This window comes from Rhopalosiphum padi, chromosome 1 (assembly GCF_020882245.1).
Source record: "Rhopalosiphum padi isolate XX-2018 chromosome 1, ASM2088224v1, whole genome shotgun sequence".
Lineage (NCBI taxonomy): Eukaryota > Metazoa > Arthropoda > Insecta > Hemiptera > Aphididae > Rhopalosiphum > Rhopalosiphum padi.
Genome location: NC_083597.1, coordinates 57,923,726 through 57,945,888, shown reverse-complemented (window position 1 = coordinate 57,945,888; position 22,163 = coordinate 57,923,726). Strand labels below are relative to the sequence as shown.

General features: G+C 27.0%; 1 protein-coding gene across 3 annotated transcripts in view; it reads right to left on the bottom strand.

Annotated features, from left to right (window-relative positions):
- The window catches only part of LOC132923304 (disheveled-associated activator of morphogenesis 1), a 45,714-nt gene that overhangs the window by 19,123 nt on the left and 4,428 nt on the right, over positions 1–22,163 (bottom strand). The window contains exons 1-2 of one of the 3 annotated variants that reach the window (XM_060987221.1): positions 13,314–13,331; positions 13,178–13,248 (exon numbers count right to left, since the gene is read on the bottom strand). Coding sequence is in view for 2 of the 3 variants with exons in the window: in XM_060987203.1 (XP_060843186.1) it covers positions 7,033–7,050 (18 nt within the window). In the remaining variant the exon portion in view is untranslated. Of the gene's footprint in view, positions 1–7,032; positions 7,430–13,177; positions 13,249–13,313; positions 13,332–20,988; positions 21,664–22,163 lie in introns of those variants that run through there. The other 2 variants (XM_060987213.1, XM_060987203.1) reach the window with 2 other exon arrangements.

Here is a 22,163-nt window from a genome sequence, read left to right as displayed (position 1 = left end):
TAGGTACATAATTATTAATTACGCGTCATGGGAGTTTATTTATTTTTTTGTTTTTCTGTGCCTAACAATTTTGAATAGTACCGGGAACAGCACGCCTCGATCATTGTGTCCGAGATGCAAACTCAGACCGCTATATCTATTATAATGTCGTACCATTGATTATACCATATAGATCGCGATCGTATTATAATAATATAATACGATGGGTTAGTCCTACAACATTTTCAGATGACATTTCAATTTTCAATCGTTTCCACATCTGTGTGGGAAACACTCAAAGCTGTTCATCAATTGTCAGTTGTGTACTATAATTATTTATTAGCATCAATCACAAATTGTTTAGGTCAAATTATACAAAATATACATCATCTACAGCGTTACTATAATAAGGAAGAATATTTATTGCAGTCTTAGCAATAATATAGAAGACGATACGTATTATATAATATTGTTACGTACCCTATTAAAATCACACACATAATTGAACACTATAGCATAATTTTCATATAATATAACGACACGATTAATTAGGCAATTAACAGCACAAATATGATGAGGTGAGGGCGAAGAGCGTAGTGAACATTGCACTATTCTAATCGAAATATTTAAGTATTATCACACGTCTCTTTTCGGAACTCATCGAAACTCGATGTTCCTGGACCAGAATACTACGACTACTACGAGACCTCAAAATCTGCCTTTTACAGTACAATCGCCATTACCACAACCACTGCTCTTTTAAGTATTAATAATAAGATAATATAAAAAGGATACCATTGCAAAAACTCGGCAGACGGTTATTGGAGATATTTAAGACGTTCAAAGGTAGGTCATAACACTACTCACCACTTTATAGTTTATTATTGTATTTTTGTATTTCAAATAGATGTTCAATAAAGACAATATTATACTGTATACATCACGTTTTCATTCCTATATCGATGCATATTGACGAGTCGGGACGTAGTAATAAAACCATTATGGTAAATTGGTAACATTGGTAACTATAGGAGAACTATTCCTTCAAATGAAGAATAAACCCCTCCCCCAAATGTAATATCCTTAAAGGCTTGTGTGTCTTTTAACTTTTTATTTATTTTAAATATTAATATGATACAGTTTATTATTACATTATACGTGCATAAATTATTTGGTGGATACTTAGGACTAAAGCCTCCACTTAAAAAAAAAAAATTTCAACTAATTGCACCACAATGACTATAACACTCTTCCGCCCTCATATCAGCAGGAACATAGCTACACAACCTTCAGTAAAATACGTTCCGGGTCATCGTCATCGGTACATAAACAACAATAATATTAATATAGTATTGTATGACATGTATTATGATCGTTAAGGCAGTATCTATACTATGAGAGTTTAGGAAAAGTATAATATTAATTTATATCCGTGTCAAAGTACACACTGGAATATCAATTAAACGCACTTTTTACTCGATTTTTCGACTATGCCCTTTTATTAGTATTCGGTTAACCACCTCGGCACGCGCGCGTACTATTTACAATAATATTAACGTTTCTTCTGTTTGTTTCCGTCGGGCACCTATGAAGTATTTTCTCTTTTACGTATACCGCCCACAGTATTATTTATATTATAATACATGATACTACTGCTTGACATCACATTACAATATTATTATTAAAATAACGGCAATATTTAATGGGTATTATACTGTTATAGATTATGTTTTTGGCGGCAATTTTCGGTTCGCGAATTTTTTTTTAAACATTTTATTATTTTTCTTTCTATACGGTTATTTTCTTTATCGTTAAAATTTTAAAACTGTGACATCACAATTTGTATGGCCCATTAAAATTAGCGCCAAGTGCTGTATATATGTACACACCACCTACCGCGATTGTATTCTATACAATAAACGGTATAGCAGCAGACAAAGTACCGATTATATACAGGGTGATTCACTAAGCATCCATATTTTCGAATACTTATAGATTTTTACGCCATTTAAGAATCTTAAGGCGATACAATTTTTTTTTTTAATGAGAATCATATTTTTCACTAAAAGTTGTTACTTAATTAACTTTTTGAAAATTTTGAAGCGTCTAAATCAAAATTCAAACAAGTAGTTTCTAAGTTACAAAAACTTTTTTTATTAAAATAATTGTTTTACACAAATATAAAATATATGTATAATATATAGACAATTTTTACAAATTGATAAATATATATTATAATTACTTAAAATAATTTTCAAATAAACACAACCTTCATATATTTTAAACCTAGCTATTATAGTATCTACACAACGTTTAAAATTTTAAAAATATTTTTTTTTAAACTTTGATTTAGAAACATCCACATTTTCAAAAACTGTTCCTTGATAAATTACAGTAAAAAAAGAGTTGTTTTTATTTAAACATAAAATACGTTTGTATCGCTATACAACACTAAAAATAAAAATAAAAATCCAAGTATATATATGTAAATACGATCTATAAGTATAAATACTTAAACGTTCTAAAAATCAGATTTTGAAAAATAGAAAATTTAGAGATGTGCATACTTGGTGAATCACCCTGTATATATACATAATAGTCTCGATAATAGTTTACTGGTCACTAGGTTAACGGTTCGCAGAATAGCTTAATTGGATGATCGGAAAACCTGATTGCTAGAGTATCATTGCAATTTTTCCTTATACGTTATTTTTTTCGCTCCGATTAAAACAATAATGGACATCGTTAATATATTATTATTATTATTAAATTACATTATTGGTCTTCCTCCACATGACTAGTATTTTCCGGAAGTCGTAGTAATAGAAGCGTACAACAATAATATTATATACTTGAGTGTTTATTTTATGATTTTGTCCACAGATAATATAGTAGCCAATAGGTATATAATTTATTGATATCAAGCAACGAACACGCGTATATATTATTATAATATTTTATTTATCAACGAAAATAACAAAACCCGATATTTATTTAACATAATGATTAATCATTAATCATCAACATTATACTCCTAAGATATTAATATATTATATTATAATGAATTGGTAAGTATCTAAGAAAATAGTTCCGGAGTTTTAATATACATGTGTCTAAAATGTCTTGTCTGGTATAAACAAGTTAATATTAGATGGTATTATTATTGGACCAATTATTAAAGTTAAATACTATTTTTAAATGTAAATCATAAGTAAGTGATTTTAATATATAATATATAATTAAAGTTTCATTTAAAATTCATCATTTACTGACTGTTTTCCATTAATGCACATATTACGACAATATAATTAATAAATAATAAGTGCTGACTACCGAGAGTACCGAGGTAGAATTGCTGGCAGATGATAGGCACTGTTTTTTTTATTTTAATTTATAAAACTAACAATTTTTTGAAAACGAGCCCACTGTCCGTTTTAAATTATTAGCAAGAGAAATTTTATATTTTTTAAAAAAGATTATTATATTAACTATTATTAATTAAAAATATCTGGATTAATCTACCTACATAAGATTTTTTACATCAAAAGTCAATAATTTAATTTTGAATATTATGTTATTAATTATTATTTATTATAGTTATTACCTATAAATACAAAAAAGCATATAAATATGTATATGGTTAAGATTATTTAAAGGACATTTTATTATTATTATTTTTTTTTGGCATTAAGTTCTTAGCCTTACTGATGAAACTTGAGTTCTAGAAAATATTAATATTTTTATTGTAAAAACAATTTTCCTCGTAACTTATTTTATAAGGTTAAAAAATAATATTAATAAAAATTACTATAAAGTTCTATCGCAGCAGAATTCATGGTACCTACATTACATATGCACTTAATTTAAAAATGAATATTAATAAATATTAAATAGGAAAAATTAATGAGAAAAAATATTTTTTTAATTTAAACTATTCTGAAAAATAGTATATACTTTTAAGCTATTTCGATTGAAAACATAAGATCATTAATACATTTTATGACAGATTATAAAATATATTACTGATCATATCATGTCCTGCACATCTTCAGGTTTATTTATTTGTATCAACAAGTAATAGTTTATGATAAAGGAAAATCTCGAAATATAATTTTGTGTTTGTAAATGTGTAACAGTTTTCACCTCGCAAAATAATACGTTGCTTGGGAAGCCAAAAGATGTTGCATTTTTTTTTGTTACACAATTTTTTTTTACTCCCGGGCATAGGACACATTAATATTAAAATAATTAAGTAGTTAAATATATCATAATATACCAAAATAATATAGGTACTAAAGGTATTTATACAATTTTATTACCTAATGCAAAATATAATACCATAATATGGTTGATGTGCATGGTAGTACATTTATATTTATTTCAAACTATTATTCTATCATGTATAATCATTGATATTTATTGTATAATTGATAAATTAAAAATAGTTAAGGATAATTATTAATCCCTTTCGCTTCCTTTTAACGTAATTTTCTTTCTCATTATACTAAATCACGTAATAGTCTACTTAAAAGCCATAGTAATAAATAATTATCAAACATATCAAAAGAAAAAGTTTAAATCATTTTTAAATCAAAAAGATAAAATCACTAAATTAGGTTATGATATAATTAGAAACATATTACTCTATGGTTAGGACATAAAATAGTAAGTTTTAGATAATTTGACTAAAATAATTAGTGTAAATAATATTACATATGCTTCAAACAAAATAAATTACAATCAGTTACATATCCGAATAATGTATTACATGTAAGCTATTATATTTTATAAGTACCTATAGATAAATTACTATTGTTGATAAATTAAAAATAATGGTGTCACGTTATATATGCAATGAAACGTCTAAAACAATAATTTATTGGTTGGTTGAAAAATGCTGTCATTAATATATACTTTCAGGTTATTCAACAGAAATTAAATATTACGTATAAATGTATACATGTGGAAGTTTATAAAAAAGCAATTATACTTAAATAATAAAATTAAACATTATTTTTAAATATCTAAATTAGAAACAAATTTAATCATAGGAAAACGAATTCCCATCAGTCGTTTTTAACTATTGTAACACTATATATTATAATATTAAAATCTAAAATATCATACGATTATATTTGTATGATAATTGATAACCAATGTATCAACCTTAAATATAAATTATGTAAGTATACAATAAATAAGTTGCCCACGGATACATTTTATCCAACTAAAAAAATTATTTTCGAAAAAAAAATCCGTGCATATTTTCTATTTTAATAGATTATTGTTTTAGGTGATAATAAAACAATAATTTACACATTAATACAACAGCCATAAATTTTAATAAGTAAACCAACATTATTTATTTTTTGTAACTATTGTAAAAAACTTTTGTTATTGTTAGTTAAATAAATAATAAATTAATAATTATACTATACTTATAGTGAAGTAAATTAAGTTTTCATTATTTTTCCTTTTACTATTTTTAGTTAATTATGTACGTATAATTTTGATAGCCTGCGAAAACTTCCGGAATTACTAATGTGGTCCTATAAAAATATTGATTGGCAGGTCTACTGCACATAATAATATGTAAATATATATTGTATTGTATTGTTTGTTACTTTTAGTGCAAAAGTACGAGACATGCCAAGAAATATAAACAGATAGATTTTAGAGTCAATGACTGCAGAGAGTATGATTATAATCATAATTATCAATAGTTCGGGAGTGATTTAAAAAATTCTATCATACGTAACACACAGGAATATTGACTTCATAATATTGATCAAGGCAGTTTTATAGTGTCAAAAACAGTTTACGATAGTCGACAAAATATATACATCGAATGAAAGTCGTATCTGCGTAATTATTACGGCTTTACTACCGGTAGTACATTCATATATAAATATAAATATTTATACTATAATATACCTACATTTATACTATGATATATAAATAATATATTATTTGCTTATTAAACTGCGGCCTGCAAGAAAACATAAAAATCGAACCTCGTTCAGATAAATAATATTACCACTATCGTAAAATGGTTTAATCAACGAGTGTGTTTTTCCTGGCTCGATTTAAAAATAATAAATATGCAAGTACGTCTAAGATTTTAAGCGATTCACCAGTAGTTGAATTTAGATCACCATACATTTTATTGTTTGTTATATTCAACTATTATGCTAGGTACCTATAACATTTAATGGATATCGTGTCAGATTAATTTAATTACGGGGTGAGGCCGGTGAAGGAACATAGCTCCTATAAGAAACAAGAGACCACCGTATAGAAAACAGATATAAAACGTAGCAAAAACAAAACACAACGGAAACCAACCAATAAAATCGTAAACGATACGTTGGCACTCGAGTATTCAACTGACTAAAACACATAATTGGCGATAGGTATGTAAATATTATATTACTAAAAAAAAAAAAAAACGGCATCACCACACACGTTGAGATAATATAAAGTATTTCTCTTTTCCAGTGTGGTGTGCAAATAATATGACAAATAATACGGTGTAATATATTATTTTTATCAGTGGCGTCAGTAAACGTATAAAACTGGAATTGGCGGGTGGTCGTCTTTTACGGTTGCACTCCCTTTAAATGATTTATTGTGAATGATTCCTATATTATGGCGAGTGGTTACGTACATATCATTGGCAAAACAAATATTTTCTTTAGATATTCGACATCGATTTTAATCTTTATACCAGTACACTATTATCGAGGCTATTATGATACGATCTGTGCCGACAAGACTCATACATGGCGATGAAGCAAACAGGGCTAGCTGGGTCCTAAGGGGACCCGACATCCTACGTCATTCATTTTGAGTATCTTTGGTACCTATTACCAAAATTCCCATTATTTTTCATTAAATATTACATGAAGCCTAACTTTCCCCCTACTACACAAATGACTTGGACTTTTGTATATTTTATGCGGCCAGTCACGCGCAATTAGAGTAGTAGACGACATACGTGTTGTTGTCAAAGCGCGCCGAACTATATAGGTATATGTAGACAACAACGCTTACCAGTTTGATCAGCTTCATCGGTATGGCTTAAAATCGTCGTAGGGCGAAGTACATCGGGCGCGTTAGCTCGCGCATCTACAACATTCGCACGATGGAAATTGGAAGACGAGTCAAAAAGACGTTATGTTGAAATTTGTGCCGTACAAACTACGAAAATATCGACGAGATATAAAAATGTTTTCCCGAGTGTTGTTGTTTTTATTTAAATGTTGTAAATAAATGCGCACACGAAATCGTCAATCGTCGGCTGAATGACGATAAAACAGAACTGTACGTCTTCGTAGTCGTCACAATAATGTGCCGGTAAACATAACCGGTCGGGCATGACACGCTCGACTGACTGCGATGCGTATCGTGTATGATAGTGCGATCGGTTTGCGGTTCACCAGACGGCAGCGGCAGCGGTTACACACGTTCCTAGACACGCGCAAGCCGTCTGCCGTCACTTTTTTACCATTCAGTTGTACCAGTTCGCCCGCAATCTAGCGGATGCCTCGCACGTAAACGTGAAATGTGTGTTATTGTGTTATACGCTTATAAGTAGTTAATAGTTATAACCATTGATTAAAAATAATATTTAAACGCAACGGTTATACACGTCTTAAAGTTTATGTCCATCTGCATGATCGGCGGCACACGATATTCCCATTACACAATATAATATTATATTATATCAGCTGTATTACCCAACTTTGCTCGGGAAAAAATAAACAATATAATAAAATACAGCACTTGATGTATTTTGGTTTCAGTTCACGGTCATGTCAGTGTCAGTGAATCTCACTCTGAAGACAAATTGTGACCGAAGTGGACAGTTTGCTCGCGGTGAATAGGACTATAGGATACAACGCTGAACGCTTGATATATATAGGTATACAGGTATATATATAGGTATATAGGTATAGGTATATAGGTATATAGGTATAGGTATATAGGTATATAGGTATAGGTATATAGGTATATAGGTAAATAGTATACTTGGTATATATGGCCACACGGGTCTAAGTATTAAAACTTCACGAATTAATCGATTTGCACCTCCACACACGAAAAATAATAATTTTAAAATACAGAAATTGTTACAGTTGTTAGTAAAGTGGTTCATATATCATATGGCATGTAAGCAAAAACTTGATATCATCGTTGCAACTAGCAATCCATAATAGTGACATTACTGACATAAATAAAATATTATATTAAAACTAGATTTATGTATAAAATGTAAAGATAATTTGACAAGACACAGAAATATATATTATAGTCATAACCATTCAATAATTATTAAAATAATATATAACACACCGTTGGTTTTATAGGTACTATCGAATTTTTTAATCAGGTGTTATAATCAACTAATTTGTCAGGTAAAACCAGCTTGATAAAATTATAATAGTAATCATTATGCCATTAACATTGCACTCTGTTCACTTAATATTATTAAATCATTATATAGTTTTTACTCAATAAATAATTATACAACAATTACATTAAAAAAATATTAATTAATTATTAAAAAAATACTTTCGTATTTTTTTTATGTATGTAACTACGTGTATATACGACAAGATCTGTATACATCAACAGCAATATCATCAGGACTTTAATGTTACTTCATCCTCGCCAGTCACCCTCAATATATATTATTAATCATAAATATAATTATTATTATACGATATAATAATAAGTAAAAACTTAATAATAAATATAGTACATATTTTTAAATTTTACTAATAGTTATAATTTATAACGCATGATACTGGCAATAAATAAATATTATTATTTTATTCCTAAATTTATTAATATTATAAGTTTATTAGATACAAATAATAACACTAAGACAATAAATGATATAAATTAGGTAATTATTGGTTGATGTTTATGGTGATTCTTATGCGATAGATACACGTAAGTATTGCTACAAGTAAATTTTTTTTTTATAAGAACAAATGATGAGTAGGTTAAAAATATTCATATCTGACAAATTTAAATTTACCCACAACAATACTGTAGAATATAATATTATACTGTCATAAACAACAATATCGACTAATCGATAGTGAAATCGTTTTTGGTATTTTTTTTTTTTTCAGTACACTTATTGTTTTGCAGTATCGAAAATCATTATGAAATCAATTTCATTTTCAAAAGCACGAATCCTATAAAACCTACGTTACAGGTTACCAAATTGTCATCACTAAAATTGTCACCACTGCCAATAAAATGATTTCATTCCTTGCAATAGGTCACAATATAATCACAATATAATGACATAACATAATCGTAATATAAGAAAAAGCAGATGCATATTGTGATCAAGTATTTAATTTATTAATATTTTTTTATTACAGTTGTCTCGGAAATTGGAATTACTTTCTCTATTACCTACTCAAAGAAATGTATATTTAATGCTAATTTAAACTTATAATTGTCTACAAACATTTTTAATTTTATTTATTTATTATGTGGCATTACATATATATTTATCGTGTGCACATCATAACTAATATATATTCGTATTGTAAGTATAAGGGCCAGGGTTATAAAATTCAAAACATTATCTATATTATTTTTAATATTTGTACAAAATCAGAAATTTAGTATAAAATAATGCTATGTATTAAAAAATTAGAATTAAAAGACATTATGCATATTTCATCAACCAATTAATCAACTTTATAACAAAAATGAATTAGAACTTATTCTACTTTTAACAACATTAGGTATTTCTAATTTTTTTGAATATTAGAAAATGTTTTAACGATTTATACATATCTACTCGATATTTTGTCTAAAACATCATGTTTATGATATAATATTAAATTAAATTTTGGTATACTTGTGCTTAAATTTGTCTTACTATATAATAAAAAGTATTAAAAATAACTGTTCAAAAAATATATTAAAATTAAATTAATTTTATTTAAATTATATTCTTCCCGACATTATATCTCACTGATAAGCAGATAGAACAGATAAGTATCTTTTAAGTATTAGCGTTAAGTTGTTTTTAGATAGGTACCACAGCCACAGATAAAAGTGACTCATAGATTAAGATAAATGTATACTAAATACGTCCCCAAAAATAAATATATATAAGTAAGTAATAAAATACCCTTAGAAATAGAGGTTATCACAGTATTACACCGTCTCCACTCAGAATTATTTTTGTACCTGTCGGGTTCCTGTCCTGTTCTATAATATGTAATAATTCATCATTGAATTCAGTATAACACTTCATGACCTATATTTCACCAACGCAATAGTACACTTGAAACCTATACAGCGGAGTGACTTCCTGCTCTGTTTTATTTTTTTTAAATACGGTTTCATTTATATATTTTATTCAATATTTTTTAAATAAAACTATAATATATATGATGTAGCAATATTATAATACTTTATATTCTGAGCGAACGATAAATGTATTGATTTTTTAGATTTAACAATGTTTTTTTGTTTCTAAAGTCATTTTTGTCGTAAAAAAATGTTTGGATTGTTAAGTTTGAGAGTAACTTCTGGTATCAACTTGGATCATGTTAGTACTTGGTGAAAAAAAATCAACAGTTTTCAAAATAATCAAGAAAAAAAAATTAATGAAAGAAAAATGGAAATCCTACCCACAAAACCAGTTTTCGACAAAATAGATTTTGTTTTTTGGAATAATTCTAAAACAAATAACCGCAGATGCTGGAAATTAAATGTTCACCAAATTTTTAAATCAACACTTTCTATATAAATGGTAAGTATAATTTTTGTACTTACGATATGATTACTAAGAAATTATTGCCACCATTTTATGACGGTATAATTATATACCCTTCAATTACAGGGTGGTACAATAAATTGTATTTTGAGTAACTTTTATATACAAATATAGTATTATATATATCTATATATTATATATATCTAATATATTATAGATATAGTAATGCAGTTTTATCGCCGGATCATCGCTTATAATAATATTAATATTTACAAAAGGTATACTTTAATTATAACCAATGTTTCTATAAAACGATGCGAGTACCTACTTACTCCAGTGTATATACTATAATGTATGTTTATTATGTAATTAATAATTACAGTCAGTTCATTAATTATCATCGTATGGTCATGTCAATCTTAACTAATGGTGGAATTTATAATATAAGGCTCATGTAGTTTTGATTTATTTTTGTTATAATAGATTCAATGTTTATATTATAGCTATTAATTATGTTTACAGTGTAATACATAATTGAATAATATTCGTATACCTAAAATTTTATTTTTTTTTAATATTTTAGTTATTCTAATTATATAATGAATAATAATACTAAACAAATTCAATGATATAAAATTTGTAAAATTATAAATTATTATTTTTTATAATAATTTGTAGGCAATATCTACGTATTAAAAATGATCTAATAACTATTAAAGAAAACATATTAAAGCTACGGATGATTGAGTAATCCATTGTATTCATTATCATATAATAGTGATTAACATCGCGCCGCGGCTGTGTGCTATAAACTGCCTATAACTTACATTAATTACAATAGCACAATATTTTTATACAAATGTAAAGGCTCGTGAGATGTTCAAAACAAATTTACACATAGGAGTATAAAAAACTTGCATAAACTCAAGATAACGTTGTATATGCTATATGATATATACTTTATTTGAAAAACGAATAGAACTTTTTTTGTGTTAAAAAGGCGCCACGCCCGCAACTATCTTGTCTATCTTACAAACATATAGGTACCTATAGCAAATCTTCGTTCAATATAGCCAACTTCCTATTGTAGCTTTAATATTATAGTGAATTGAGCTATTATCAAACGTAAAAGTAAGCACGTTGTCTGTATTTACACGTGCGTACCTATGCGAATAAATCATTTATGTTTGATAAATAATAAATATTAAATATTATAGTACCTAAGTACCCATTTAAGATAATTAAATTATGAGTGATTTTTAAAAAATGCTTTCAATAAATTGGTAATATAAGGTATGCAAATGCAACACAAATAATCATATATAAAATAATAATAAAACTTATACCAAATACTTAGCATCATGTTATACTTTTATTAACAATACCTTTACATCATTCATATTACATTGTTTAATGTTAGAATATTATTAAACGTGTATTTTTTATTCACATTAAACTGTTAATGCGTAGGAATTACATAGATAATAATTCAAATGTTATCAATTGCATGTCAGCTAGAGACAGTTGATAACTCAAACATGCAACTACGTAATATAACTAGAAACAAACTTTTTTTTTACATATACGATATACATTTATTTATTGCATTCGGCTTTTAACATACAATTATACAGGTAATACATTTGTTCTCTTAATTAGCTTATTGCTTATTATTTAAAATTTACGAATATTATACACTAATGGCATAATAATTAAATTTTTTTTTTTTATTTCTAATAAAAATATATTATACATAAATAGAAATCCCCTTCCATAAAAAGTAGACAACTATGTAAAATGTATTCTAAAACGTCATAATACTATACAATAATATTATAATAATAACCTATTTTAAATCTAAAAATATTGATCAAATGATAACCTGCAATATCAACTGGATTACCTTGTACAGAGAATCATTAACTAAATAAACGTTTTATAATTGCAAAACAATACGCACAAATTCTACTCGTGAGTATGTAAATTATATATTATACACGTTTTGATAATTTTTTAGGAATGTGCATTTATTTACTGGAATGTTATTTATTTATATACCATAATCGATGTAAAGCACATGTATGTAATACGTTAATATTAGTTTAAAACCGTAATATAAAAAAAATGTAATTCTTTGTTCCCACTTGGGAGAGTTTTTGGATTATAATAAACAATATATTAAGTTTTATTTACGTTACACAATATCCCTAAAGGAAGGATACAAATCTTAAGTGGGGATTAATTACTTGCGGCTGTCATAATTATATAAGTCTATAACATATGTGGTACGATTAAAAACAACAAACAACATTGTATTCAATGGGCGTTGTTATAACAGCATGAGAATCACTGTGTCCACTTGAATGCAATATCAACTTTAATCACTTCTGTCAAATTTAATCTAACCATTAAATTTATCAATAAAAATTTACCAAAACTTACCCTTGACCTTTCTTATGCCGGATGTCCAAAATTATATTTTAGTGAATGTGTTTACCATTCAATCGTGACCACTAAAGTATAAAGAAGATCATTTTTTGAATCTATTAAATATGATTAGGTTTATGAGGATTCTTACTTATTTTAACTTTAACGAGAACTATACAAAACCGCACAAGATAGACTAAATGAATTTTTTAAAACAATCGTACGCATACCTAAAATGAGTGAATTTGTTTATCAAAATAAGCACGAATTAATAAATAACTGAACTACCTACATATAGGAATAGAGATTATAGTGGTCGACTAAGAGATATGTTATCATTTATTGTAATTTGTACATTATTATAAGGTTGTAATGTTATCTTGACGTCAAACGCGAAATATTTAATAAGACATATTTATAATATGTACATCAATAATTTATCATAATGTAATTATATATATCTATATATATAACCAACATACAAAATATATAACAATGATTAATAATATAATAATAATATTACCTATATAAGTTTTATTGAAGTGTAATACATTTTTATTTAGAAAAACCTAACCATATGTATATTTAGGTGTGACATAAATATATAACAATTGTAATTATACAACAACTTTTGTTCTTATCCATACCATTATCATTTTTTAATGCATAATATTAATAATAATGTAAAAGTATCTAAATTTAAAAAATATGATCAGAAAAAAGTTACCGGATTGGTTACATTTGTCAGGTCTTTCTATTAATCTCTATATAAAATAATCATACGCGTATAACCTACAAACTTACACTATATATATATATATATAAAAAAAAAAATTATAATTATTATATTTTTTTTATAATACATGAAAAAATTATAAATATTTTCATGATAAAAGAGATTGTTGTACTTGAATTAATGTTGTCCCAATACTAATATTTATGTTGATAAAATCGTGTAATGTAATTTTAATATTTTTTGTAGTATATACTATAATATATTAATATCTACTAAATAAATTATTTGCATTTTTATTTGAAATAATTATGTACATAAATATAGTACCTACACTATATAGAGCACAATAGATAATTAAATATTTAAAATTATTCGCTTAATAGTAGGAAATTGTAATCTTTGTATGCAATACATTTCAATATATATTGTATCTAAATTATTCTAAATTGAGTTAACAATAATTAATTACAAGATTAATTATACTACTTACGACATACATTTTCACACAACCAATACCATACAAATTCAAAGCACATTAGATATGTTAAAATTATCTTATATGTATACTTACTGACTGAAGTAGTACTTACTTATGTGAAAATGAAAAAAAATATTATTTTAAATAATAAAAAGTTTTTAAAAGTATTGTATCAGTGTAAGAAGTAGGTATTTTAAATGTTTCGAAAACATAGTAAATCGTGTTAAGAGTATAGGGCTACATAGACATAGAATATTGATTTTATGTGTTTCTATATTAGTATATATATATTTCATTATATTCTTCCTAAAAAATATTAGGGTTGAACAAATTTGAGACATATTCAGCCATAGGTATATTGTAAAACAAAAATTTATGTACCTAACTAAATTGGAATAAGCAAAATTAGGTTTAATAATTTTTTAACATTTATTTATTTTAAATAAAAATAATTTAACTTTTATTTATTTATTACTCATTTTATATTCACATAAATATACTAATTACATTGGTTTACGCCTTATTTATGAAAGTGCTTAGTTTTGTTAAAAACTGTTATAATATATAATACCTTTAATAATATTGGCCTACTGATCTTTACTCATATTGTTCTAAATTATATAAATGTTATTACATTTCTGAGGTTCATTGATTGTTTGGTTACTATACGGTATATGTATAACTTTTAAAGTATATATGATTATATGAATACAACAAAGAACATGAATCTAGAGTAAGCTAGGCGTGACAGTTTTGAAAAGGCGATAGAGGCATAACGTCATCGCCCCCATACCAACTTTAGGACTTTGTTATTAATTCCATTTAATATGTAAATATTTAAAAATAATAAGTGATGGAAATTGCTTCCAAAATGTCTTATAAAACATATTATAGATGCATTAAAATATATTTTTTTTTTAAGTATACACAATTTGTTTACTAAGAAACAATAGGAATATGTGATACTTAACAAAATATTTTTTAAAAAAATTTCAAAAAAATCTTCATTGGACCATCACAAGAAATATAGGTATATTATCTCGTCCATTTCAGAAATACCCTAATAGTAAAAAAATATTTCAAACTTTAACTTTAAGAGTGGTTTTTGATCAACAATTCATAGTTGGTATTTTTTAGGAATCAAAGTAGAAAATCCCCAGTAGATACCTTTTTTAAAAAATTATAATCGGGAAAAATAAATTAAGGAAAAGCGGGAAATTTTATATAACCAGTTTTTATTATTTTTAATAAAATCGATTTTGTTCAATTGATGTAACTTAAAAACAAATAACTATATTAACATTTTCTATCCGTGATAATATTTTCAAAATATTTTGACGCTTTAAGCTATATAAAGATACTGGAAATTGTCGATGTTATTAATTTTTTTTTTTATAAATCACATTAAAAAATATTTGCTGAGTCAGAAAGTTTGAAAATCTGATACGAGGTTCCTCGTAAGCTTTAATTATACCTTTTTAAAAATATTAAAGATAAATATAGAATATCAATGAATAATTAATAATAAAATATAGTTAAATTTTTAAAATAATACAAAATGTGTCATTTTTATTATTTGCCTAACTTGAAATAGGCATTTAACGAATTTTCTAAGACGATGTGATCGGCAACCAGAGGCTCTCGCCGCTTTAAATTTATTAGGACGGCAAAATCTATTATTTTTTCAGGCCATGTACCACAATCTTTGAAATCCAAAGTTTCATTTTCACTTAATTTCAATGACATTAATTCGGACACATTTAGATTTTTATCTTTGTTATGATCAGAATTAATCTCCTCAACAATTACCCCAGAACTATATTTCTCAGTATTCTCATTCTCTTCATTTTCTATAAAATATTAGATATTTATTGCACTGTATTATTTCAATATAATATAGTAATATATTATTAAAATGAATTCACAAAATTTTAGGAAAACTATAATTTTATAAGTTATACCTGTTTCAAATTCGCGGTTAGGTATTTAATTCTAAAATAGTACGTATTATAATATCGATAGTAATAATAGTAATAAATAATAATAATATTAAATTACGTCATTAATTATTATAATACTATAGTACTATACAGATCTAATAATTATATAATATAGAATAATAATTATAAATAATTTCTAACCTGTGCTATATTGTGTATTAGTATTACCCAGCCAATTATGAAAATACGCCGAAGTTCGCTCATTTTATTTTTTTTTTTCGAGAGCTTTTTTCCGGAACTCACAACCAGATAATTTTTTGACGAATGTCTTTTCTCGTTACCAGTGTGACTATATCGAATTAAAACTAATTAATTTGAAATACTTGTGTAATTCAAAACAAAGATTCAATGTTTTAAAAAAAAAATTAAAATGTAATAAAAATGAGAAGTTTACAATTTGAAATTTGCGCCCCTCTATGATTAGCGCCCAGGGCATGGGCCCCGGATCGCCCCCCCCCCCTAGATCCGGTGCTGTTAATTCTTTGACAATTTGCCTAGGCCCTAGGCATTTAGTAAAATGCCTGATTTAACTGTATATCTATGAGTCTATGACATATGTATAACAATACGCAAATTACGGAATTCGTATTCCGTATAATATATTATAATATTTTTTTCAGGAGTATAGAACGATTTTTTACGCTTTATCTCCGTTTACTTTTGACAAATGACCGTATAACATGAAATATTAAACCTTAACAGCCAAAACAGTGTTAAAAAATTCTAGTTTTCAAACATAAAACTACAATTGCATTTTACATTTTAAGTATTCACCGAAATTACTAGTCCGTTGCTCATAAAAACTGAAGGGTCACACTCGTTGCTTATTGCCCAGCACTACAGCTCATCAGACCTTTCAACCATTGTGGAAGTAGGTACCTAGAATATAATACATACATAGGGAAGAACTTGTTCCCTACTATACATTGCTGTTTTTAGATTACGTTTCATTAACAAGCATTGTAGTGCGGCCCCTTCTTGACGCACCCAAAAGTAACGTGAATAACCCTTTTCGACTAACACTGCGAAAATTATCATAAAAATCGATATGCCGACTGCATTTTCAGTCACTACGTTTTACGTTTAGAATAGTCATTAGGTAGGTTGAGGTAATAATATAGTATAGGATTAAAATAAAATATTGACTAAAATCTGAAGTAGTTATAAAAATATTAAAATACTACTAAAGTTATGTAGTATATCATAGATATAATTAATGGTTATAATATATTATATTTATGTTATTTACACATTGTAAAACTCATACCAGTGAACATAATAATCTGACTAGTTTATTAGAATCAAATATTTTTTTATCAACATTATCTTCTGATAAGATATTATAAACAGTAAACCAAAATCACATTACAACACAACACACAACATTCTATAACATACTACAATCAATATTTGACAAAAATTTAATAATATTTTATAAAGAAATGTAGGTACAAGAGTCGTTTTGACGTATCCAAAATTACCAGTTCGACACACATATAATGGTTGAGTAATCAAGTAGTAAAACATCTGTCTAAAAGATATAGATGATTTATATCTACTAAGAATTAGAAAATGTTTAAATCATTTCTCTTGAAAACCTAAACTAAACAGTACAACATCCTAAATAATATGGGCATTATTCGGTTTAAACTTTAAATTAGTATTTCCGTTGTTCATTGTGACTCGTCAACCTTATCGTTAATATTAATACACGTTGTGCCCAATGATTCACCGTTATTTGTAACTTGTTTGATTTAGATGATTTAGTAATATCTATGTGACTCCTTTCAAGCACCAAAAACACACGTTTAATCTCGCTTTTAATCTAAGTTGATTTTTAGATAATTTACATTATATATATAAAAATTTACATTTAAAACAAATATACAGAGGGTGATTCACTAAGTCACCAAGCATACGTCCGCCCTTTCTTCTTCAATATTGCAATTTTTCCACTGTAAATTATTTAATAAATCATTTTTCTGAAAATGTTAACACATCTAAATCAAAATTCAAAAGAGTAAATTTTGAATGATTTAACTTTGAGTATCAAGGATATAGGTCATTTTTCTTTTTTTCTTTATTATTTAGTATATATATATATATATACACATTTTTTTAAAAAAAACCACTAAATAATAAATAAAAAAGAAAACAGTTTGTATTGTCACAAAAAACACCATAAGTACCTAATGCAAAAATTTTTTAAGAATTTTAAAGTATAATCAAATATTATATTATATCTTCAAATATTTCAAAATTTGAATTCACTATGTATTGAATGAAAAAACGAGAATGAGCAATAAGCATGCTTATTAATCTGTAAAACTAAAAAGTAACAAAACCATACCAATTTTAGTGGATATTATAATTATAGAAAACTATATTCACGAGTATATTTAACTGGAAACGTTTAATAGGTAAATTAAAATCAAAGATGTTTACAGCACAAACATCATATTATAACATGTCGATACATATATCAACTATTACAATATCACGTTGATGGTTGTTAGTTAATTATTTAATGTGTTTGACAAATGACAAGACATGGATGTTATTTCAGCGATATCATTTGCATTATTATTATTATTATTATTATTATTATTATTAAATATAAATATAATATTATTATTAATGCATTTTACTTTCTCAGATTATCAGATTTCACAATAAATTAACCATTATTAAAATAATGCAATATTATTTATAATTTGGTCATTGATATACTGCATATTGTATTCAGTGTTATATTTCTATAATCTATACCAATTAATAAAAGTTGTATACAAACAGAATCCTTTTTAAGCTTATCGGAATAATACAATTATTATATTCAATAATAATAATAATAAAATACATTAAAGCAGTATGTTTTTACAGACCTTTTAAGGAACAAATATAATTTTAGTTAGAGAACACGTACATGTCGTTTCAATGACTCATGGTCATGAGTTATTTGGTAATTCACTTGGGATACCTAACCAATAAACACTGGTACAAATCGATGTTTATCTTAACAAATACATCATATTATTTTCAAATTAAACTCGATTTTACGAGTTTAAGCGTTTTTTAATGCAATTTTCTTAAAATACCAAATCACCAATAAGACAATCAAACAAAAAATATTATACAGTATACACACTATTATTTACTAAACGGGTAAACATTCTAAAAATAAATTAACCAAATGCCATAAATACAAGAAATCGACTACCTACTCACAAACTCACTAGAATATACCTATTATACCTATGGATAAATAGTATAGCATGGTATAAAATATACTATTAATTTGTTTGATTTTAACATCTAAAATATTTATATATTATATTATTCTACATATTTTTGGCTGAGGGATATAACTATGTTATAATAAAAAAAAAACTGTAATATACATATACCTAAAATTTCCTGATGTTATTAAATTATTGAATCGGTTCAACCACATATTCTACATTTCTACTAAATAGTAAATACTAACTACCTCGTATAACTAGGTATACTTAAAACGATTAAGTTATTTTTAATTTGAAAGCCTGAACGGACTTAATATAAACTAATCGAGTAAAATTAATTCTAACATACTGCATTGTGTCTATAAAGTATAAGTAGAGAACTGTTAATTATTTAAATAATACTTTAATTAATATTGTTATATATATTAACGCATAGTAAATGTAGTTTATCGTATAATATAGTATCAGTATTATCACTAGCCAGGCGTGCATTTTAGTATTTTACGCAGCAAACCATAAATATCTAACGGTATCATGATAATAATTGTATTGTTATCAGACATCAATAAGTCAGCATTAAACCTACTTATATATTTTATTATGTATAGGTAGGTGTACAAAGTATCGTGTGCTTTACAAAAGACCCAAATAGTGTAAATGCTTAGAGTTAAATATTAATAAATAATAAGTAATAGTCAATAACGGGCGAGTGGTGACAACCGGTAACCAGTCTTCATAAGCAATTTCGAGGACGAACGGATAGTACGGATATATATTTATATTTGTTTTGGCGGGAAACCCGGTCGGCGGAAACCGGTAGATAATAATAATAAAAAAATGTTACACAATATTTAATTTTATCGCCAAAACACACAATCATATACCTTAGAGTACAGTATACAAGAAAGATATAAAGCCAGTGTAGATTTCACTTTAAAAAGTAAAATAGTTTGTTTTTAAAAGGATTGGTTCTAAACAGATTTAAAAATGAAAAACGGCAGCCTAATATTTTTTCTTACTACATTGACAAGGTGGTCGAGAAACACACGGTGTCTCCAACCCAAAACTGATCTTTCCTTTTTTTTCATGTTTCCACGTTAATTTCGTTATCGTAAATAATAATTAACGGCAGAGGTAAGCCTATCTATCCACGAAGTTCTAACTAAACGCCCCGTATAAAACATTGATTAACCGGAACCGAAAAATCAGCATAAATTTGGTGCATCGGTTTATTCTAGTGAATTTATATCGGGAACATTCTACCGTGAAAGAATAATAATGTAACCGTTTATATTTTATAGTAGTAGTATACCTATTATTATAATATACTGTGCAGTTTTATTAATTAGTATTATTGCGTAGGTACTCACCAAACCGGTAGTCATTCCACAGTTATCGAGTGTTCGGCGACGACAGCATAACGGCGTGGATGTTCGTTTTACCGATCGCACGACGATCGATGTCAAAAATTTAAAAATGATATTATGTCCGCAGACGTTTTCGCGAACACCGAGGGACGGCTAAACGGGACTGACGGCGAACGGCTGCACACTGCGGTCGGTGACTGCTCTGCTGCTGTTGCGGCGGCACCTCCACGCGCACTACGGCGGTCGCTGGTTCGGACGCGGTCGTGGTGTATGCGCGACGGCCGGTCCGACAGGGATAATAATAATAGTAATAATAATATTTCAGTTGTTCTGCGGCAGACGACGACTACGTCACGACCACCAAACCAACAGCTGCTCGCTGCTGCTGCCACCGCCGCCGATGCTTCTCCGCCGCCGCCACGGCCGAAAGACTATTGTGCCGGGGCGCACGCGCCATATTATTATTATTATTTTATATTGTTATTATTATTATTATTATTAAATGTTATACAGACGACGACTGGGTGTGCTCGCCGTTTGGGTGTGTTTGTGTGCGCAGCGCGTGTGCGTGCGTCGGGTATATGTGTGTATATATATATACCTGATAGACGGGGAGACACGCACGTTTCAGGGGTGGATTCGCCGAGGCTGGGCAAGGGACCGTTAACACCGGAACAGCTGCAAAAAAAAAAAAATCATTGCATTTTTGACGATGGAACGCTTCTCTCTATAAGTACCATGTACGTGATAATTTTATATACATTTGTAAGTCGTAACACTATAATATTATACACAGTTGGTAATAATAATATAAGGTATGTACCAAATAAATAAAGTTAGGTATACCCATAAATAATTGAGGTCGTCGCTTCTCGTAATTATATTATTAATCAGCCTTTATTATTCGAGTAAATATATTAAAATATTACAGTGAAGTCTGTGGGTTTATATAGAATCAACAAATTAAAACGTAAACCACATTACTAATAATTAAGAAATAATGATAATGTTTGTAATATTAAATTGAACTTTTATTGGTATAATAGCTGAGTAGGTACATGTACATCAGATAATCAGTTTTACGGTTCTTTGAAGTTTAAACTGTCAAAATAAAACCGTATTATCAATACGGAATTATGTACCTATAGGCTATGGTTTTAATTTATAAAAATAAAAAT